General features: G+C 36.2%; 1 protein-coding gene across 1 annotated transcript; it reads right to left on the bottom strand.

Annotated features, from left to right (window-relative positions):
* On the bottom strand, positions 9,634-12,860 carry LOC109722096 (pentatricopeptide repeat-containing protein At5g46100). The gene is made up of 2 exons (XM_020249981.1): positions 11,596-12,860; positions 9,634-10,805 (listed from the first exon to the last, which is right to left on the bottom strand). Exon 1 carries the CDS (start codon positions 12,858-12,860, stop codon positions 11,718-11,720), a length of 1,143 nt encoding a protein of 380 aa, XP_020105570.1. The 3' UTR covers positions 9,634-10,805; positions 11,596-11,717.

Raw genomic sequence — 24,601 nt, 5'->3', positions numbered from 1 at the left:
TATAGCTCTCTCTCTCTCTCTCTCTCTCTCTCTCTATATATATATATATATATATATATATAGAGTTGACCTGGAATACTATCGGTAGCAAACGGGCTCCGTTGCCACCCATTTATTTTCGATGATCGAGCCTCCAAATCGACGATCGGCACCGTTGAAAATGATCTATACCACTTGAAGTATCTAGAAATCAAATTTCATACTTTTTCGATATTGTTATCTTGTCCATCAAGTGGGCGTAAAAATGAACGGCTGAAAATGAATATCCTTTAAAAAGTGATGATAGGAATTTTGTAATCAAGATCGAGAGTATAGATCTTGTTCGAAATAGTTTAAAGAATTTTCTAACCAAAATTTAATTGATTTGGATAGCTTTACACCGTTAAACGAGAAAACGCCTCATATCGACCATTAAAATTACAAATTTTGAAATCCTTTGATTATTAGGTCAATGATGTCGAAAAGATTTGAAATTTGATTTCTAGATACTTCAAGTGATATGGATTATGTTCAACGGTGCCGATCGTCGATTTGAAGGCTCCATTATCGAAAACAAATGGGTGGCAACGGAGCCCATTTGCTACCGATAGCATTCCAGCTCAACTATATATATATATATATATATATATAGGTTGGGACTACTATACTATTATGAGTATAGAACACCCTGTACTGATAAATTTTTAACCGTTGATTGATGGGATGTGTAGATAGGATGATAGTGGTCCCCACTTAAAATGATAGTGGTGCCCTAGTGTTGAGTGGGTAGTTGGTTGAATAGTATGATATAATGGGTGAAAATGATTAATGAAATAAATCTAAGGGCCGAAAACTTATGAGTATAAGGGAACCAATACTCATAAAAGTATAGTAGCCGGACTCTATATATATATATATATATAGCACAGTAGCCTATATGCTCCTAACTTCCTAACCATTCATCAATTTTGATTGGTGGTTAGGATTAGAGAGAGAAGAAAAATTGGAAAAAAATTGGATGTCTCAATTCTCTTCTTTTTGAATTTCTCTCTCATCCTAACCATCTGTCAAAATTGACCCTAACCGACTATCAAAATTGAGGAGAAATTGATGGGTGGTTAGAAAGTTAGGAGCATAAGAGTTGTTGTGCTCCTAATAGCATAGTAGTCCTACTTTATATATATATATATATATATATATATATATATATATATAGAATTATGCTACTATACTATCAACAGTACCAAGCCCTTAGTACTATTGAGTTTTCGGCCGTTGGATGAAAGGATGTGTGGTTAGAATGATAATGGTCCCCTAGGGTTGAGTAGGTGGTTGGTTTAATAGTATAATCTAACGGATGGAAATGATCAAAGGATAGATCTAACGGTAGAAAACTCAATAGTACCAATGGCTTGGTACTATCGATAGTATAGTAGCCGGACTCCATATATATATATATATCGATAGTATAGTACCTCTGTGCTCCTGAGCCGTTTTCGATGATGGAATTTTCGAAGCGATGATCGGCTCCGCTAGACTTGATTTAGCGCATTTGAAGTTTCTAGAAAATAATTTTTACAGTTTTTTGATATCATTTACCTAGTGATCGAAAGGATTCAAAATCAATAATTTTTAACGGTTGATATCTGCCGTTTTCAAGTTTAACAGTGTAAAAGTATTCAAATCAGATGAAATTTTGATACAAAATTCTTTATACTATCTACAATAAGATCAATATTTCTGATCGAAAATTTTAGTGCTATATCTCCACTTTTTATAGGATTTTTATTTTCAGCCGTTAAAAATTATTGATTTTGAATCATTTCGATTGCTAGGTAAATGATATCGAAAAATCGCAAAAATTATTTTCTAGAAACTTCAAATACGGTAGATCAAGTTTAACAGAGCCGATCGTCGATTCGGAAACTCCATTATCGAAAATGGCTCAGGAGCACGGAGGCTTCCGTGCTCCTGAGAGCACAGCAGCCCTGCTCTACTATATATATATATATATATTAGATAGTATATAACTAGGCTGCGAATACCATAGTTAGTTTAATTCGCGATTGGCAAAGAATTTCGGGTGCGATTATAATACGTATAAAAATTCCAAGTTTTCCATATTTTAACTTCATTGAAAAATTCGTTAAAAACAAATTCAGGCCATAAAATATAAAATATAACTAATATAAGAATTAAACATAATTTATATTTAAAATAAAATTACTACGTTTTTTATTCATATTTTTAATGATTCGACGCAATATATTCGTGAATTATTCCGCGAAGAATTGGCTGGCCGAAAAATTCGGCGAATATTCTCTTTCTTTCCGGAAAAAAATTCGGTAAACGCGGCCGTTTAATTCATGATTTCAATAATTCGGCGATAATTCGACCAAATAATTCGTGAATTTAGCTACCTAGATTTGAAATATTACTATAGCACCAAACTATTGGTGCCATTAGTTTTTTTAGCTTTGAATAAAAAAATGTGCGGTTAGGATGATTGCAGGGCTCTCAAGGTGGAGTGGGCACGGTGGCTTGGTGAAAATATAACTCTAACGGGTAAAAAATAATTAAAAGTTAGTCTAGCGGTGGAAAATCGAGTAGCCACAAATCCTTGCGTGCTATCGCATAGGTATTTCTAGCCGGACTTACAATTATATAGAGTATATATATATATATGTATATTATAATTATATATGGTATTATATACCTATTAGGATATATATATGGTATATAGATGATAGTATATACTGATCGGAGAGTATTCTAGCCGGACTCTATATATATATATATATAGTTGAGCTGGAATACTATTGGTAGCAAACAGGCTCCGTTGTCACTTATTTGTTTTTTATGATAGAGTCTCCAAATCGGTGATCGGTATAGTTGAACATAATCTATACTACTTGAAATATATAAAAATCAAATTTCATATTTTTTCAATATTATTCTCTTATTCATCAAATAGATACAAAAATGAACGGTTGAAAATAAATATCTTTTAAAAAATAATGATAGGAATTTTATAATCAAGATCGAGAATATAGATCTTGTTCTAAATAGTCTAAAAAATTTTCTAATTAAAATTCAATTTATTTGGATAGCTTTACACCGTTAAACAAGAAAATATTTTATATCGACTATTAAAATTATAAATTTTGAAACCCTTTGATCATTAAGTTAATGATGCCAAAAAGATTTGAAATTTAGTTTCGATATACTTCAAGTGGTATAAATCATGTTTAATGGTACCAATCATTGATTTGGACGCTTCATCATCGAAAACAAATGAGTGGCAACGGAGCCCATTTGCTACCGATAGCATTCTAACTCAACTCCCTCTCTCTCTCTCTTTATTATATATATGTAGCTTGTGTGAATAGGAATGCAAATGGATCGAATGGGACAGTAAGTGGGAATAAAAAATATAAAAAAATATAATCCGTCCCGAATCCATTCCTATCCGCCAAGTAAATAGAGCGGAAGGCGGAAGATCCTTTTTTTCCTTCAATCCGTCCCGATCCGTAAAAAATTCGTCAAAAATCCGCTTCCGCCCCGATCCTCCCCAAATGAGACGGTAAGTGAGAGCGAAAAATAAAATAAAAAATAACTCATCTTGAATCCGTTCCGTCCCGATAAGAAATACAACGGAAGATGGGGGAACCCTAATGCTCCCGAGTCTACCCCATTCTATGTTTGACCAACCAAAGAAAAAAAGAATAAAAAAAGAAAGAAAGCTTCTTGGCACGGAGAAGCATTTGCTTGCATGTGTGGGACCACAATCAACTTGCGTCGGCATCCAAGACGACTACAACATCCCTCTGGTAGGGTTTAAGCTTGCGTGGGGCCGAATACGACCGAGCTGGTTCGGCTCATGTTCGCTTGTTTATTAAATAAACTAAACACAAAACTGACTTATTAAACTATCCAGCTGAAAATATTATTTCGTGTTCAACTTATTTATTAACGAGTTAAATACGAGCTAGCTCATGAACAATAAATTAGATTGTCAATTCTACAAAAAATAAATGAATTTATAGTATACTTGTGCAGAGATGAGCTAAGTGTTAAGAATAACTTTTGCTCATTAATAATGACAAAATTCACAAAATTTTTAAGAAAATATTATGGGCTAAACTTATTAAAATTCGAAACAAATCAAAAGTTAAGTGGGTGGTAATTAAAAAAAAAAAAAAAAAGTGTAAATCCTTTCAAAATCCCCTGTTGTTGAGGGCCCTACATAGTGCTTCTAGGTATACAATCTTTTATGGTAGTCTCATAATTTTTTTTTAAAATTTCTTTTACTAAAAACCAAAAGAGTAAGTAAACCCTTTTAGCCCATATGATAAGGTATACCCCTACAAAATTAGTTACGAATGTATATGATTTCATCTCTTCAGATAGGTAGGTACATGTATTATCCCATAAAATTTGAAAATGCCCTCCAGAAGTGATTACAGAATATTAGGGCCTATTTATTTTTTTGTCGATCCCGAAGGCTGAACTCGTAACTTCAAAAAAATCGTCGCCAATATCGGTACGGAAGCAGGGACGAAGCCAGAATTCAATCACAAGGGGGGCCAAAATATGTACAAATAAAAAGTTTAGCAGATAAATAAATTTTAACTACTCAAATTTTTAATAAAAAAATTTAGTGATTAGATAATTAATGTTAAAAAATATTAAATTTATTTCTTTAATTTACACTCGCTTAACTTCTAATTATTTAAGAATTTTACTAAATCTAATAGCAATTTAATTAGAATTTAATTTTTTTAAATTTTTGTTAATAAAATAATAATAACCAATGACTAATATCTAACAGAGCTATTAAACTTAACATACTATTTTATTTAGTTAAATAANAAATTTTTAATAAAAAAATTTAGTGATTAGATAATTAATGTTAAAAAATATTAAATTTATTTCTTTAATTTACACTCGCTTAACTTCTAATTATTTTATTTGCATTATTTCATTCAAATAATTTAAGAATTTTACTAAATCTAATAGCAATTTAGTTAGAATTTAATTTTTTTTAATTTTTGTTAATAAAATAATAACAACCAATGACTAATATCTAACAGAGCTATTAAATTTAGCATACTATTTTATTTAGTTAAATAAAATAGCTCATCAAAATAATTGGAAAGTTAAGAATGTATAAATAAATATTTAAAGTTGAAAGGATTTATTTCAAAATGCACTATAATTAAAAGGTTCTTAATATATTTTCACCTATAAAACACATAAGAAGAGAGAGAGAGCTCTATATTAGCACTAAAAACTTTTTACAAAATAGGCCGATATATTTTAAAAATTAACTGAAAATATATAAACTACCAAAGTACTATAAAGTAAATATTGAAAAGTTGAAGAGGGCCATGGCTCCTTTGGGTCTATATATGGGCTGTCCCTGTGCGTAAGCCTTGTAGTCTTGGCCCACAAGCCAACAATTTTTTTCAAAAAAATTTCACTTTGGTCCCCTACATTTACAATATTTTAATTTTTTTTAATAGCTTACTAGTGGATTGTTCTGTAATTTTAAAAATGTGGGGGGGCCATGGCCATTGTCGGCCCCCACATGGCTCCGTCCCTGTACGGAAGTCATGAGATTATCCAAACTCCTCACTTACAATTAATTGTCCAATAGACCTAACGTCTAGGTGAATTAAGTCAGGTCGAAACCCGTGAAGCACTGTGATTGAGCCATTAAATACGATGTGTATATCTTTTTCTATCGACACGTGTTTTTGAGATAATTCGTTAGTGTAAGAGGTTCGCGAAACTCACGAGTTTCTAGCTTTCTGACATCTCGCTTCCAAACAACCTCTCATTTTCTCAAAGAGTACTCGAGGGCTCGAAGAACCTCCATCATAAGCACACCAGCAGAAAAACAATCTGATGATTTTGTGTTGAAAATTGACGAGTCAACTGTTCTAAACAATAGTGGTTACTGATGTTTGATGCTTTAGTAATGTAAATAAGTATTTATGTAATTACATCACTGATATGATTTAGGATCATCAATGGGTCATGCAGGTGAAAACCTGGTTGGTATAGTCGTGTTAAACAAGTATTAGCCTCTCCCAAACAATTTCACCTCAACTAATTTTAAGTAGAATAAACCAAAAAGGAAAAAGGAGAGTAACTGCATGTGAAAAACAATATGTAAAATATGCAGGTTCCTAATAAGTGGCACTGGTTGTTGTGATGTTAAAAGATTGTTGTTGATGGAGTTTTAAGCAATCTTAAAAAGAATTAATATTTATGTTAGTAGCAGTGAGAACTTTATGTTTTATTAAAAAAAAAATAAAAAAGAAATATGGGAGCATCATGTATACTTCATTCCTGCTTTATAGCTACAGCAATATTTATTAGCAGAGCCCTTGACACAAACCAAAAAAAGAAAAAACTTCAAATACCTACTATGTGGTTTCACACTTTTTCACTTTAGTATCATATAGTTTAACGTGTATCAATTTAGTGCCCTGTGGTTTCATTTTTATTTTTTTATTATCTATTTCACTAATTTTTTTCGTTAAATCAGTGACAAAGTTAAAATTAAAGGATACTAAAGTGAACATTCGATAAATCTAGGTAGAGTATCTGAAGTTTTTTGTATATAATATAATGGAATATTAACGAAAAAACTAACGAAAAGATAAAAATGAAACCACATGGCACTAACTTGCTACACTTTAAACCATAGGGTACTAAAATGAGAAAGTGGGAAACCACGAGTGGCTTTTGAAGTTTACCTAAAAAAAACCACCAAATTTTTAGTTTTGGTAATTTGACCTCTTAAATATTATCAAATAATTTAATTAAAAAGCTTATTTGGTGGCTAAAAGTCTTTTTTTTTTTTTTTAATCAAGCACTTGGAAGGAACAATAAAAATTGCAAATATATTTACTTAATCATGATGCTTAATTATCATAATCAGAAGAGAAAAAAATTGGATATTTATGTGTTTTGAAGTTATACAAAATTCTTTTTCCTAATTTTTGTACATTTTTCTAAAGTTTAATTACACTCTACTATACTGTACTTTATAAAAAAAAATCTATTTTTTACATGGTACTATTCTTTTTTAGAAACACCATTATATTATAATATTTTGTTAATCTCCATACTGTATTTTATATTTTCTTTTCTCATAAATATCACTAAACTAGTTTGTCTCACCAATCTCTATATTACCATTAATAAATCTATTAGCTTTAGACAAAATCTAGCAATTTTATTAAAAAGCACTGATTAAAAGGCAGAAAGAATATAAAATAAATCTGCCTGGTGAACGCATTGAAAAATTTTATTAAATTATCTTCAACTTATTTTTCTGTTAGTTTTATTTTTATTTTTATTTTTTGTGCCAAAATAATTGAATATATACTATACCATTTTCAAACTGTGTTTTTTAATAGCTTTTATTTAAAATTGTAGATTCATTACATATAGTGCAGGATTTGAAAAAAAAAAAAGAAAGAAAAAAAGAAATAGCTGATTGCTGTACTTGAAAAAAAAAATCCGTAAATCAAATACAGGTTCAAGAATTATACTGAACCAGGAAAAGTAAAAAGGGAGACAATTGTGTACATTAAAATTAGGCATCTCAACATCCAAATTAACTTAGTGAGTTTAAAATTGTTAGATTTAATTGGTTTTTTTTAGTGATTCAAAGTTTCATGGGTTTCCTGAGCAGCCTAATATTTCATGGATTTTATATGAGGAGCCCGTACTAAGGTTTCCAAGGTTTCCATGCGTGACGATTAGTCCCATGTTAGAAATTAAAGCCCTGTTTGGTTCGGGGGATAAGCGGGGATAACGAAAGTTATCCCCGCTATTTCGCCAAACGGAGTAATATTTTACCGAAATATTTTATCCCGATCAAACCTTGCTATTCCTGGCCGGTTATCCCGGAAGAGTAAGGGATTTGCTATTCCATCATTTTGGTGGAATAGTATTATTCTAATGCTTAATTCAAACTTAATTAAAATTATAAATTGAATTAAAACTAAATTATATAAATATAATATGTTATATATTATAATACATTATTTTTATTATAAAATTATTAATTGTACTATATTAATACATATTATTTATACTTAAATATTATAATAAAAATTTATTTTTATTAAATCATAATTTTATGTCAAATTCAACTATCATTTTTTTTTTAACTATTCTTTAATATTCCATAAAATTAACGAAACGTAATTTAAATTACCTGAGAATAGCGGCATTACGAACTAAACACAACTTTACTTTTATTACCAAACACAGTTTTACTTTCATTTTCCATAATAGTGAACTATTTCAGAAATAAAAAGAAACTATTCCAATATTTGTTATTCAAAAACAAGACAGTCCTNTTAATTTCAAATTTTGAAATTTCAAAGTTAAAATTTTAAATTTAAAAATTTAAAAATTCAAATTCAAATATAATAAGAGAATAATATTATTATTTTTTATTTATAAAAACACACTATCCTTTTATTTTATCTTATCTAGTCAAACACTATTTTTTTATTCTCAGCAATAACCCAATTTTCATCCAAACGCAAAATTGATTTAATCCCCGCCTATATCTCAATTTATATCTATCTCTCGAATAGTTACTTTTTGCTTATTCCTGAACCAAATGATACCTAAAAGTATATCATTATCATTTATATACTCCTTCATTCTTATGTTAATTATTGGAAAGAAAATGAGAGTTATACTCTCGAGTCTCGACTAAACACAAGCACGAGAATAAGCCGGGCCAGGCAGGCGACGTCGCGTTCTAGGCACCCGGTTTATTTTATTTTTTTATTTTATCTTTATTTTGGGAGCCTTAACTGGTATCCCGTATATTACGGAATTGATCCGTTATAGCACGTTTGCCTCATTCGATATTTTTGAAAGAGGTTGTATGGGTTTTAACCTACACTGAAACTCATATGAGAGCTGACCATCTTCCATCCTGGCCTCGGGATGGAACGTGGACATTATATCGCTGAAAGTAATTACCAAAAAATCTCACATATGGAGGAACAGTCTCGCTTATAGGATGGTGTTCTACATGTCTCGATCCACATATCTGTTCGAATCCTTTTCTTTACAGCATTTACAATTTAAAGAAAAACTTCAAAAACCTCCCATGTGGTTTCAATTTTTTTCACTTTAGTACCCTGTGGTTTAAAATGTATCAAGTTAGTACCATGTGGTTTTTCACTTTATCACTTTAGTACCCTGTGGTTTAAGGTGTATCAAGTTAGTACCCTGTGGTTTTGCACTTTATCACTTTAGTACCCTGTGGTTTCACACTTTATCACTTTAGTACCCTATGGTTTAAACCACAGGGTACTAAAGTGATAAAGTGAGAAACCACAGGGTACTAATTTGATACACTTTAAACCACAGGGTACTAAAATGAAAAAGTGTGAAACCACAGGGGGTTGTTAAAGTTTTCCCTACAATTTAATTTCTGCTTCAAATTTTCAAAAACTCAAAATGAATTTCCAAATTGTTTTAAAATGAAAAGTTTAATAAAAGATTATAAAGATTTTCCTACAAAATTACACACAAATTAAAAAAAGGAAAAGGAGAAGAAGAAGAACATACAACCAAACCACCAAGAAAATAAAAGAAACTCCATGGTTAGATCAGTCAATAATAATTTTTCAACTTGAAAAATACCTGCTTAAAACTGCGAAAGTACGTTTACAAGTAACCATATAATGCACATGTAACTGATATGACCATGTATATATAGAGACCACAAAGGAGATGGAGTAATGTACTTTGATGTGCGAATAGTGCACGAAAAGGCTACCTCCACAGTCGAGGCGAGGTACTCGAATCTCGTGGAATTAGGAACGTTCTCCGTCGACAGGGAAGGAAAATTTTAGCTTCTGATCACCGCACATGAACCTTTCGCAATAGACAAAGCAGAAATTTAGCTCGTTATGTGCGGTTATTTGGTAAGTTCGAAGCGACTCTGCATTCTCAGAACGCCGATCCAATAACTGATCATCTAACATTGTAGGAAACCGAAACCTTTTCTGCGTATGCTTATACTTGGATAGTTGAGCTTTGCATGAGTTTTCACGGAAAAAATTGGCTAAGCCCCACCTGAATCATCACCACTTTTGAGTCCGAGCTGTAGATAAAGGAGTAAAGAGATCACCATGGCAAGAGGCTCGAAGAAACCGAGAGCACATCCGTGTGCTTTTCTTTCTCTTTTGTTGCCGAATTGGCAAGAAGTTCTTCTCGAGCGGCTTCTTCAAACACGAAAGCAAAACCCCTCTGCAAATGTGTTTGATAAGGATTTTCAATCTCAGTTCATCTTCCTCGGCAGCCACCTAAGAAACTCAGTTCCATCACCCCTCTATGGGCTAGTCATGGAATGCGTATGTCACGCATTGTGGCGCGTAGCCTGCTTGCTGGGCGCAGAGGAGTTTGGCAAAATTCTCTTCTGCTGTTCCGACTTCCGACTAACGCAGGAGCGTTGTTATGGGATTGTTATTGCAGTATCTCCTGGCTTCAGGGAAATATCTCCCCAGATGCTTCAGCTAAAGGCCTTTTCTGGCCCATCACAATGTGCCGCATCCCGCAGGTTCGCGATACCAAACTGGCCCTATATCCAACTCAGAAATATCAGATAAAACATTTCTGCATCACCAACGCAGATAAAATGTGGTCAAAATCAAGAAGCAGCAGCACAGCAGCAGAAGCAACCTTTCTAGATGCCAAAATCAGCAGAGAACACTACGAAGGGTTCATACAGATAGATGTCCGCAGGAGTGAAATAACCATCTCTCGAACCTTAACTAGAAAATTAACAGCAAATGCACAAATAAATATAGCACACAAAATTGTCAAATGCTGAACATTTGATTAAAGGACATGTTAGATACATGTAAGCAGGGCAGTTTTTAGTTTTGCTCCGCTGAAAAGTTGGTATAATATATGGTATATAACAAAGCAAGCAATGAAAAAGCATGTCCCACTAGTCTTGCCCTCTTAATCTTTATCTTCCATTTAAAATATTTCCACCTCACACCTCATTTTATTAGGAGCCATAGTACAGTGTTAACATAGCATCCAGAAACCAAGCATTTGCCTATCAAGTAATCTGGAGTTTCTACTGTGGTGGGAAGCTAAAATAAGTGTTCCGGCCTCAAAAGTAGAACATATAATTTAAAATTTCTATTTACACTAGAGTAGATTTCATGAAAAAAAAGACGTATTAGTATTTCTCTGAATAGCTCTGCTATAATAGTAGTTCTGCAAAGCTAGGCCGAATAGCCAATAAGATTTGCGAAGCCCCGGGAAAGAGAGGTGCTTGAATATATCTAAGGAAGTTCGCAAATGGAAAAAAGAAGAAGAAGAAGCAAACATCAATACAAATCATAACAAAAGAATTAAGCATAGAATGCACGGCATAATGTGTGAGATTTGGGTCCAACTTGTCTATTTTTAATAACATGAAATTATCTCTGCAGGCTTTTTACAAATAATCATGCAGATAAATATGGTTGGGCTCAACAAAACAGATTGATGAAGTATAAGCAGTATAAACGGCGTATAAAAGTATGCAGAGATGCGAAAAACTTCTACCTGATCTAACATGAATTTCTTGTTCTTTCAGGTTGAAGCACTGTCCTGGCCTTTTGCAACCATATATACCGATATTCATCCACGGTATCAAATTGTGAACCGCACAGTTAAATAATCATCACTCAAATAGCGAGCAACTGATTCCAAATATCGTCAGCCGCTTCCCTCGCCTTTCTCCGGCCACAGAATCGACGGACAATAAAACTCCATGTCTCTATATCAGGAATACACCTCTCGCCGAGCATTTCACATACAACGCGAGCGGCTTTGTCTACATCGCTTTTATTGCAAAAACACACCACGAGAAGATGGAAAGTCTTTGGCTCGATCGAAATTCCTCGAGTCCGCATGCTCTGGTACACCTGAAAAGCCCGACCCAGCTCATTTTTCACGCACAACCCCGCCACCACCGTGTTGTTGATTCTCACATGCAGGCTCCAAGTCACTCTGTTCGGCGAAACCCCGCTCAGTGTCATCTCATCCAGGTAATTCGCGCCTTCCTTAGCCCGACCGGAATCGCACAACCCTGCGATGAGCTTGCCATACAACCCGGCGTCCGGTTTCTTCCCCTGCAGCCTCATCCTATCGAAAACATCTGTGGCCTCTCCCAGCCTCCCTTCCTTGCAAAGCCCGTCGACGACCGAGCTATACGTGATCGCGTTCGGCAGGCACCGCTCCTTGACCATTTGATCAAGAAGCTCCATCACCTTCGCCGACCGGCCGCCTTTGCAGAGTGCGTCGATCAGAGAGCTGTACGTGATGACATTCGGCGCAACGCCTCTCTGGCGCATTTCGTCGAACAGGTCGAGAGCGTCGTCGAGAGAGCCGGAGCGGCCGAGCCAGTGGAGGAGGGTGGTGTAGGTGACGACGGTGGGGGCGACGCCGCTCCCGCGCATCTCGCGGAAGAGCGCGCGCGCCTCGGCGACGCGGCCGTGGCGGCAGAGGCCGGCGATGAGGGTGCCGTAGGAGCACGCGTCGGGGGCGGGGGCGCGGCGGAGCGCGCGGAGGGCGGCGTCGAGGGCGCCGTGGGAGCAGAGGGCGCCGATGAGGACGTTGCGGGTGGCGGGGGTGGGGGGGACGCCCTCGGCGCGCATCTCGGCGAGGAGGGCGCGGGCGAGGGGGAGGCGGCGGTGGGCGACGAGCGCGGCGAGGGCGGCGGTGTAGGCGCGCGGGGAGCGGAGGGGGCGGGGGGCGGCGCGGACGAGGCGGTGGAGCTGCGCCGGGCTCGGGGGATCGCTCCAGCGAATGGTGGGCATCGTCGGCATCGGCGTCGGCGTTGTTTGCGCTGTGGGCGAAGGGAGTCTCCGGAATGAAGCGAAGCTGCTTGTCGAATTGCCACTGCTACAATTTGATGAGAATTGTTCCCCCAATGTGAGACTATCGAATCAACCGTCCATCCTCTTTGAAACTCGTGCTACTTCTCGTAATGGACGGTGGATATGGTGTTTTCAACATAGTTAGTTAATTCGGATTCCGCAAAAGTTCGCTTCGAATATAATTTGGATAATTAAATTCGTTAAAAAATACGGCTAAAAAATGGATTCGTCAATTATTCGGATACGTGATTTATACAGATATTATACATTCACCAATTAAAATTCGGGATCAAAAATTCGGCTATTAAATTAAATTTTTTTTCTCTCAAGATTTATGTTATTAGTATAACTATTCATATTTCTTAAGAATATAAAAATAAATAGCTATAAAATTAAGCTAATTAAGTAAAAAAATAGCAAACTCTATTATGCCTTAAAATAAATAAATAAATAAGCAAATAAGAGATTAAGATTGAAAGGTTTTTTTTTTTCTGTTTTGGTTGGAAAGGGTTTTTTTTTTCTTTTTTTTCTGTTTTGGGTGAGCCGCGAGGCTGGCGAGCGCGGGGGCGAGCACGAGCTCGGGCGCGGGCGCAACGTGCGAGAGCGGGCGCAAGGGGTAGCGCAGAGCGCTGGCGCGAGCACGAACGCTGGGCCGAGCGCGGGCGAGAGCGCGAGCGGCGAGCCGATTTTTTGGCCGAATAATTCGGCCATCACGAATTATTCGCGAATAAGTATTTTTGACCAAAAAAATATGTTTTTCTTGAATTTTTCGGAAAAATACGAATTCAACCGTTTAATTTATTTTTTTCACAAATTCGCGAATAATTGGCGAATAATTCGCGAATTTACTAACATAGGTTTTCAATCAATCAAGATTATTATTTTTTTATTTTCATCTATCTAATCATAATTATTAAAATAATATTTTTATTATATTTTTTCTCAAATAAAGAAATATAATTGAATAGTTATTGATGATATAGAATAAGTGTTATCCACTAAACTTTCTCGCTGCAAAATATTAGATTCGTTGTGGGCATGTCAATGGAGCGGATTCGAAGTGTTTTTTCTACTAAATCCAAAGTTGAAAATTAAATACGAAATTTGAATCTGAATCTAAATTCGATGAATTCTTAAAAATTCATATCCAAGATTGAATCCGACATAAACTCAAAATTACAAATTCAAAACAATTATTTTTTACCATATTTTGAGATACAAAAGTAAAGTGGAGAATAAAAAGAATAAGATCTTATTCCTCCCTTTATTCCTAAACAAAAAAAAAATGTCAATTCTCCTCTTAACGGCTTATCCTAAAATAACTCTGTAAGAGAGTGGAATTGTTGTTCCACTCCTTATACTTCTACCAAATTAATAATAAAATATTATTTAATATATTATATATTAATTTATTTGTTAATCAACTAGATAAATAATTAACTACTTAATTTATTACTCTAATAAATATTTTAATTAACTATTTGAGTAATTAATTTATTATTTAATTAATTTGATAATTAAATAGTTAATTATTTAGTGTAATTCAATAATCAATATATATATTGATTAATTAATTAATATTTTGACTAATTTAACTAATTGATTGTTATTAACTAATTTATTTATTAATTTATTAATTCATTAATTTACTTGTTTATTAATTAAATTATTAATTACTAATTAATTTATTAATTAACATTTAGGATTATTCAGCAATATTCATGATTAATTAGTAAATTAAATAAATTTAATTAATATTTTGTATTAATTAATTAGATAAAATATTATTATGTTAAAACTATAATTATTTTTATCGTTACTATTCCAATCTAAACTATCTAAATGCTAATTTTCTTATTCCCTAGAAAAAAATAGTTTTCATCCAAATACAAAATTAATTTTATTCATGCTTATCTCAAAAGTTATACCTATTCCAGAAATAGCCTAAAATAGCTTATTTTCAAACTAAACGATACCTAAAGTTTTAAAATCTAAATTCAAATACAACATCATGCATCCTTATATACTAGTGGAGTACCCGCGCTTCGTTGCGGGAAATTTTGATGCTAAAATTTAATTTTGAAGTTTATAATATATAAGTAAATATTTTGATATAATAGTTTACAAATGTGAAAGGAAGGATCAGTGTACAGTAGAAATCTAAAATATCGACGCAAGTTAGGTTAAAATTTTGTTAGAATTGGGGATTTGAGGGTTGGCCAATAAGATTTAGCGATTTGAAGGAAAAAGATACGGTGACCTCGCTGCCTACGCCAACGATCATTCGGTCAGAGAGATCCGATGGCTACCGATTTGGGTTTGGGTTTGGGGCGGATACAGTAAAAAATGTATATCCAAATTTGTATCAGTTAGGATTATATATTTGATATTCATATTCGAATACATATCTTTTTAGCATCAGATATATCGGGTTTATTCGATTTTGGGTTCGGATAAAATTGTAGGCATAAAAAATTTAGAACGGACATTATACAATCTAGAATGCAAATTTATAGAAAATGTTGCTTATGTTCGGCAATCGGTTCGTAGGTCTGGTTGGTATTTCCTTCACAGTTAGAAGATTTGTACCATATTAGTACAGGTAGGTATTTCGATCTGAAGTCGGTACAAATCAAATATACCTTTTTGTTGCATAAAAAAAAAAGGAAAAAAATCCATTGTTAATATCATTTAAACTAAAAAAATGGCGTAACATAACTTTCTTCTGTATAACCAAATATACTCTATTGTAAATGGGCATTTTCTTATAACTTTATTTTGGTGGGATGTGATTGCACATAATAGTAGATGTCCCGGCGGCTTGTTTTCACTTTACTACCCCTTTGTCGGGACTTGCAAAGTGAAGAGTTCTTTTTTTGTTTGTTTGTTTTTCGTTTCTTGGAATTTTAATGCGATAGCGCACTGTAAAGTAAGTCAGTAAACAGAATGGCAACAGCATCAACGTACTTTCCAATACAATTCTATATTTATGGAAGGTATAGTTTAAGCCAATGAACATAAGTATGCACTACTTCTCAACAAATGAGTAAAAAAAAAAAAAAGATGATTTGCATGGTACAAAAGGGGAAAAAAGTTGTAAGGTTTAACTAAGCTTTTAGAATAATTAGTTACAAAACTGAGAAATAATGAAATAGATGGAATTACAATGTAATAGAAATAGTGAAAAGATTGGATCCAATATGCGATTACTTCATTAAAGAAATTAGACTCAAATAAATATGCAAAAGAAAGCTAAATAAATATCGTTAATTACATCACAAAAGGGAAAAAAAAAGATTTAAAAAGATTGTAAAAACAGCGGAAAAACAAAAGGTCCAAAAATTTAAGCACAACAGAGGAAAAAGAAAATTTTAAAAATAGTTATAAAATAGCGAAAAAATTTAGGACCAATATGTGAGTAATCAGTCAAAAAAAAAAAAAATTTGTGGACTGCCGAACCTTGCAAAAATAAGGGAAAAAGTTGATATATTTTAATCAATAGAGCACAAAAGGAAAAAAGTGTGAAACTATAGGGTAATAATTTGAATATATCTAGAGTTTATTTACATAATATAAATTATAAATTGCATAAGTGAAAAATAATAGCGTATGTTTCTGCTATTCAAATGTCACCAAAGGAGGAAAAAAAAATAAATATATATCTTCTTCATTTGTATACATGCTATAATGATGTTTGATTTGATTTTGACGCTACTAAAAATTATTATATTGATTAGCTATAAATTGTATTCAATAAGAGGGGAAAAAAAAGAATGGCAAAAACATGTAAATGTAAAATAGAATAAATGACAACAAAATTGAAAATAAATGGAATGCCAAAAAAAAAATTTATGGGACGACAAAAAAAAATACAAATAGATGGAATGCTAAAAATATAAATATCTAGGTAGACTATAAATGTAACAAATTATGACTACAAATATTCTAAAAGAATACTGGTTTAAATATTTAGACAGCCTAGGAGGTCTAGATTATAGTTAGCAGTTTAGGAAAATAAAAATAAATTTGTAAAGCAGCAGTGATAACATAGATGGTAGAAACATTAGAGGAAAACAAATATGGCAAATTAAGATGGAAAAGAGCTGGACTGTTGAAAGTTGGCCTTTTTTTTAAAAAGCGAAGTTTATAACATCCACAGTACATTATAGCACTTTAATGAGCTTATGTTTTTTAAGGGGTTGTGGTTGTCATATTTTAATAAACTCCAATTCCTGTTTCTGTTTCTGTTTACACCAGCATCACCACAAATGGCTATTTAAAAAAAAACTTACCTCAAAAGGACAATTCGCATTTAGCCGCCCAGATTCATGAATTTTAAAATGCATAAATACATACACAGCAATTCCACCACGATTTGTTTCTGTTCAAAGCAAAACTGCTTCAAAAGTCCATTTCAAAAAAAGAAAGTTCAAAAGACCAATTTGTGTTTAACTGTACAACTTCTTACAGTTAAAAATGCATAAATATATGCACAGAAAACATACGACAACTCCACCAATTTTGGGGAACCATAAAATTAATTATGATATGACAACCACAAACAAAACCACTACTAAGGCGGAGAGCTTTTACAAACCACAATCACACGACAACTTCACTCTTTTTGTAGAACCATAAAATTCATTATGATATGCCAACCACAACCAAAACCATCACTAAGGGGAAGAACTTTTACAAAGCAAAGCCAAAACTACTAACAGGCGAAGCTTTTCCTGATATTCTGCGCTATATGACAACCACAACCAAAACCACCACTAAGGTGGAGAACTTTTACAAAGCACAGCCAAAACTACTAAACAGGCGAAGCATTTCCTAATATTCTTCGCTAAAAGGGGAGAAAAAAAAAAGAAGAAAAGGAAAAACACATCCAAAAACTATCCATGTCCCTATTTATTTAGCTAACCAACAGAGCAAACATGGAAAACGCAGGAAGCACAGCTAAGATTCAAGGCATTGGAGGAGAGCCAAAATTAATCAGAAGGTTCAATCGTCAAACTGCTTGGCCCTGAATCGAGATGGTTGATAACAGAGTGGCACTCCTCAATTGCAGCGCGTATGTTAAGACATTCCACAAGAAACTCATTCTTTTGGCCAACATCAGAATTGAAGCGTTCTTTTAGGATAGCAAGTTCCCAATTAACCTTACCGTACTTCTCGAACAACACTGCGTACTGTTTGGTGAGATGCTCGTACATATTTTTATAGTACGTTCTCTCATCATAATTAGTATCTTTAATGTGCAGATCAAGCTTACCTTTCAACTGGTGGATGGCAGCGCGAGCAGCATCTTGCTCACCTATACCAGCAATATCCGAGGAAGAACCCCAACAGCGAGTAACTCCAACTATAGGCTCATCCGAGGGAATACACAAATCAACATATGCAACTAACTATCCATCGAGATTTGTAGTTACCTTGCACCGAGGTATTCCTAGCTGTAATTTTTCAGCAATCTCATGAAGCAAACGAAGGTAACACAAATCAACAGTCGGCATTGTCGCAGCTAGAGCAAACTTGAGCAAGCTGCAAATACATACGGGGGAAAAAGACAAAAAAAAAAAAAAACAGAACAGATTTGGCACAAAAAATAATTAGTATTAGCGCAATGGTAACAACACTAGGGGGGGAGGGGAAATACCAGGAACTTTTTAAAAACCCCATAGAATTTCTCAGAAAGCTCAGAAAGTAAGCGACTATTAAAAAAAAATCGACATTCACTATTGTCAGTGCTAGGGAAAACATGAGCAAACTGCAAACATATTGGAAGGGAAAGGAAAAAAAAAATTATAAAAAAAATACTTAGTTTTAGCACAACGATAATAACACAGGGAAAAACAAAAAAAACCAGCAGGGGCTTTTAAAAAACCCCATAGCGTGAATAAGCAGGAAGGAGAGAGAAAAAAAAAAAAAGCAAACATTCTAAATGACATTGAAAACAAATGCAAAAAAATCACCCAAAAAAACAGTAAGGCTCAGTTTCACAGTTTCCTTATAAAGATTGTCTTCATTTAGTCCATTGAATAAACCAAGGTCTTTCTTCCCTAGCATATGGCGCTTTCCCGCGTGCACCGCATCATATCAAATTAAATTTTATTATAGTAATTGAAAATATTCGGAACAAATTCAGTATGCTGCCTCTTAAACAAAAAAAAATTTAACTATAATGTGCTCTTCTTTTTTCTTTTGTGGAAAAGCTCGATGGTTGTAGGAATTGTTACAAAAATATTATTACTGCCAAGCTTATGCGAGTGGGCATTACTCGCAAGATGCAGTATCTATGTTTTATTTGGTAAAATAAAACCGACATGAGTCCTGCCATGCCTATGTGAGGAAGCTCATTGGCTGCAGGAACTGCTACAAAGGCAATAGCACTGCAAAGGCCATGCGAGTGAATATTATTCATAGGTCATAGCGACAACCATTCATTCGCTAAAAGGTATCTCATACAAACCCTGCTGTGCCTATGCGAGCAAATGTTGAGCAAGCAAATGGAGTTCCTGCCGAACATTTCTTGCAAAACAAAAAGGGAACTCACAGAAGGGGTTTGCAAAAAAGAATCGAATAAAATTAAACAACATCACCACTTTAAAGCCGAGTGTAAGAAAGAGCTCTTAAGAGATAGGGGATCAAAAGAGCTTCTCTGGCAAGGGGGAGGGGCGGGGTGAAGAAAAATGGCAAGCAGGCATATCAATACATAAGGGAAAACATATAAAATGCAGTCAAGAAGCAGGGTAGTAGAGACATGATAGTTGTGGAGCCTAAAATTACAATAGCAATAGGTAAAATACCCAAGCTTTCACCTGAGACAATGGCAATAACGATTATAAGTCAAAAAAGGCAAAGAGGCAAACCTCCTCTTGGTCCTGATTTGGCACAGGCCAAGCTACCATCGATGGAGATGAGATTTGTCGACTTAACTCACACACCTTTGGAGCAAACAACGTCTCTACAACAAAGTTTGAATGCGCAGCGCTACATGGCCGGTACTTAGGCCGGGGAGGTTGTGTGGACTTAATAGTTAGTAGGGAAGAAAAGCCAGCGGTGACCGGGGGGGTGGCAATACGGAGATAGAGAGTAGGGAGACAGAGGCAGCGACGGGGGGAGTGGGGAAGGGGGGGGCAATGCGGGGAGAGAAAGAGAGGGGGGCGGAAGGGAAAACCAGTGGACTCACCCATCTTATTTCGGAGATCCTCGGAGATTTGCCCGCCGGCGAAGATCGCGCGATTCTCATCGGATTTTTGCCGGCGAGGATCGCGGCGCCAAATCTGGAAGTCAGATGGGAGAGATCAGGCGAGATCCTCGGCAGATCTCCCCGGGCGAGGATCACGCCGTGAATCCCGTCGGATCTCGGGGAGGGGAACGTACGACGGGGAGAGAGATGAAATCGTGGGGGGCAACGCGGAGGGAGGTACCTACGACGCCTCCGCTGGTGGGCCCCAACGAAACCCATAAACGCGGCTATTCGCGAACCCCGGAGGATCTCAGCGAGGAGATCGGACGGCGGGGGAAGAGAGAGAAAGAGCGGGGCGGAAGCAATACGGAGAGGGAGAGCAGGGAGACAGAGGCAGCGGCGGGGGGAATGGAGGGGGCAATGCGGGGAGAGAAAGAGAGGGGGCCGGAAGGGAAAACCAGCGGACTCACCCATCTTATTTCGGAGATCCTCGGAGATTTGCTTGCCGGCGAAGATCACGCGATTCTCACCGGATTTCTGCCGGCGAGGATCGCGGCACCAAATCTGGAAGTCAGATGGGAGAGATCAGGCGAGATCCTCGGTAGATCTCCCGGGGCGAGGATCACGCCGTGAATCCCGTCGGATCTCGGGAAGGGGAACGTACAACGGAGCGAGAGATGAAATCGTGGGGGGCAACGCGGAGGGAGGTACCTACGACGCCTCCGCTGGTGGGCCCCAACGAAACCCCTAAACGTGGCTATCCGCGAACCCCGGAGGATCTCGGCGAGGAGATCGGACGGCGGGGGAAGAGAGAGAAAGAGCGGGGCGGAAGGGCAACGCAAGCCGGGGAGGGTGGGGGGCCGGGTGGTTTAGGAAATGAGCACCGAGAATCCGCGACGAACCCCTTGGTAGGCCCCACCAGTACAGGCTACCTGCGAACCCCGGCGGATCTCGGCGAGGAGATCGGATGGCGGCGAGAGAAAGGAAGCCGCTGGGGGGAGTGGGACCACGTGGAGAGAGAAATAGCGGGCGGTAGGGCAACGCAAAAGGGGGGAGGGGGGGGGCAGAAATTGCGAATATTCGCGACGAACCCCTTGGTAGGCCCCACCGGGCCACTAATTGCGGGGAGCCTGCCGTACATCTCGCCTTTCACTTGTTTGTATTGATTCTATAATATAAATAAGCGGGGTTCGGATGGAATTGAAATTTGAATAGAATACAAATAAAATTTAGGATAAACTTCAAATACCACTCCTGTGGTTTGGCACTTTCTCACTTTAGTACCCTGTGGTTTAAAGTGTATCAAGTTAGTACCATGTGGTTTTATTTTTTCTCTTTTCGTTAGCTCCTTTGTTAATACTTCGTTAAATTATATACCAAAAAACTTCAGATTTTTCACCTAGGTTTATCGAATATTTTCTTCAGTACCGTTTAGTTTTAACTTTGTCACCGATTTAACGAAAAAAATTAATAAAATGAATAATAAAAAGAGAAAAATTAAACCACATGGTACTAAATTTATACACTTTAAATTGCAGGATACTAAAATAAAAAAGAAAAAACTTCAAATACTATCTTTGTGGTTTCACACTTTCTTACTTTAGTACCATGTGGTTTAAAGTGTATTAATTTAGTGTCTTGTGGTTTTATTTTTATCTTTTTATTATCGAATTCACTAATTTGTTTCATTAAATTAGTGACAAAATTAAAACTAAAGGATACTAAAGTGAATATTTGATAAACCTAGATAAGGTATATGAAGTTTTTTGTATATAATTTTGTGGTGTCCCAAGGGTTTGGTATCGAATTAGTTTTAGTATTAGTGACTGGTCGACACATCTGGAGAGTGTCGAACTGAGTCGGAGTCGTTTTTATACGAAATGAATGCAGAAATGGACTTGGCGTACTCAAATAAGCAAAACTGGAGTTTTGTCAGTTTTGGGCGCCCAGAACATGATTTGGGTCGCCCAGATCTTGAGTGCTGAACTGAACTGAACTGTAAGCCAATTCGGATCCTGTGTTCCAGACGCCTAGAAGTGGGTCTGAATGTTCACTTTTGAAGTATCGACTGTGCTGACACATGTCTGGTGGTAGGTGAGGTCGGCCGGATTAGGATAAGGACGCATCATACCGCGGGCGGAGGAACCGAAGAGGAGTGTTTGTTCAGCTTGGGAGTTTCGGACGCCTAGAAGTGGGTTTCGGGCGCCCGAAAGTGCTCGTTCCTGCAGGACAGCAGGTTAGCATCTCTTGTTCTTGAGGCTTACTGTACATACTCTTCTCTTTATAAAAGTCATGTGTTCGACCCCTGAGAAGCTTTTTCACCCCTCATTCACAGAGAAGCCATATTTTGCATTGTAGTCTCTCAAATTACTCCAAATTTTACAATTTGAACCTTGAGGACTGCAGTTTCAGCAGAATTCCAGCAACGACCTTCGGCATTTTGGCTCATGTGCGACGTAGGAAGGTCGGATTGCCGCGAAACTCGGTTTGATGGTTAGTAGACTTCTTGGAGGTTTCGTGGAATCCATTTTGATAGCATTTGATTAAGGTTTGTATAGTCAATTTGCTGTTTTCCTAAGCTGCTATGGTATTGGAGCTGAAACTTGATTTTTTTTTTTTTTTTGGTTTTCTTGGATCAAATCTTTGAGAAAGCTAGAATCTCGACCAGAGGAGGTTGCTACATCATTCCTTACTGGTTTTGAGGCTGTTCTTCACCTGAATTGTGGATTGGAAGTTTGAAAGGTGAGTTTTGACATTAGAATTGGAGGATTTAAGCTTAAGTGCTGAAATTTGAAGGTATTGATGCAATTTTTGATATTCTTGTGTTCAGACCTTTGGAAATGTTGTTGCTGGTTCTGGGTGGTCACAGCTGAGTTCTCCCAGCGATTTCGCAACTTCTAGCCTTGTCGGACTCGTGCTAGAGGTGGGTTCATGATGCTTACCGGATTCTTCGGATTTCCTCTTAAGTCTAGTTATTATCAGCATGTATGTTTGGTTATTGTATATCATGTTAATTAGCTCAAACTAGTGATTTGCATGCTTATTGAAATATGAGTTTGGAGCATAAAATGCTAGATAAATTATACATATTGGACTTGAAATTGACTTAGAAAAAAACTAGCGATTCTACACAGTCATATGCTGAAACTACCAGATTTAGCTGTAGGAGCCGTAGTTTATTTGTATCGCCGTAGTTTGTGGGCGGTGGATAGCAGAATAGTGTAGAATACATTTACACTCGTGCTGAGATGCCGAGTTTATTTTTACAGTAGTGTATAGACTGTTTCGGACTGTCGGGTGCCGTTGGGGTTGACGGTGAACCCAAATTACTATTTTTGCATCGGATTGTGCCAAGGGCACGTAGATTATGGTTGTTAGATCAAGTAGACCTTTCTATTTTGATTACAGCCTGTGAGAGCCTGATTCAGCTCGGCAGAGATACGCTTGCATATTCGGTTGGATAACGTCCACGAGTGTGACTTCGAAGTCGGGCTTAGTGCTTTTGCATTGATGTCGGTTTGTCCTGTTTGGACTTGCTCTCCACTGACAACCTAATGTGGTGACAGTTAGTGTAGCTTCGACAGGCGGGACGGGTGAGTTCACAGTTCCTAGTGAAATTGGGTCATAATTTACATTTTCTACAGATTGTTAGTGTTGGATCATGATAGTATAGCGGTATTTAGCTGTAGATTTGTTCCAACTTTCTATACTATCCCTGCTTACTCCTGTAGACTTAGTGGGTGAGCCGTTGAGATCGGTAGCGGTACCCACTGAGGACTACTTCTTTTTGCAGTAGTTCTCATACCCAGCTGGTGACTTTTTGTAGAGCCCTCTTCCTCGGCTGCTGCTGTCGTGGACACGGATCGTGGAAAGAGAGTCACGAGTTAGATCTCTTACTAGTTGCTGTTGATCTAGAGTATACCAGCTACAGGTAGTTGTAGTTTTTTGTTCTTATACATACATATGTTGGACTCTCGCCTGAGCGAGTGCTTTTGTATTTATATATGTTTTTATTTTTAGCAGCTCTATACTACTGGTTGTAGTATTGTATGATTACAGGTACAGTTATCGCTTCGTATATAGGAAAATTTTTTTTGTATACGGCGGATTTGTCAGCGTGCCGGAAAAACTAGTAATCCGGGGTGTGACAAATTTAACGAAATATTAACGAAAAAACTGACGAAAAGATAAAAATAAAATCACATGACACTAATTTGATACACTTTAAACCATGGGGTATTAAAGTGAAAAATTGTGAAATCACAGGGGTGGTATTTGAAGTTTATCCCATAAAATAACTGAAATTACAGAAGTAATATTTGAAATATTTTCTAAAATTTATATCCAAATTTTTATTTTTTATTTTTTTGAGAGAGATAGATAGCACGCTACCCACTTTGTTTATTTCATTTAAAAATAAACTTAGCTGAAAATGTGAATCAACTAGGATTCGAATTTGGGTCTCCGGTACCAACCACTAAACCCTTTGTCACTTACT

The sequence above is a fragment of the Ananas comosus genome, linkage group 16 (assembly GCF_001540865.1).
Source record: "Ananas comosus cultivar F153 linkage group 16, ASM154086v1, whole genome shotgun sequence".
Lineage (NCBI taxonomy): Eukaryota > Viridiplantae > Streptophyta > Magnoliopsida > Poales > Bromeliaceae > Ananas > Ananas comosus.
This window is presented reverse-complemented; position numbering and strand designations above follow the sequence as displayed.

Bases quoted from the DNA above. Each gene is read 5' to 3' on its own strand.
- LOC109722096 (XM_020249981.1), bottom strand. From the start codon at position 12,860: ATGCCGACGATGCCCACCATTCGCTGGAGCGATCCCCCGAGCCCGGCG.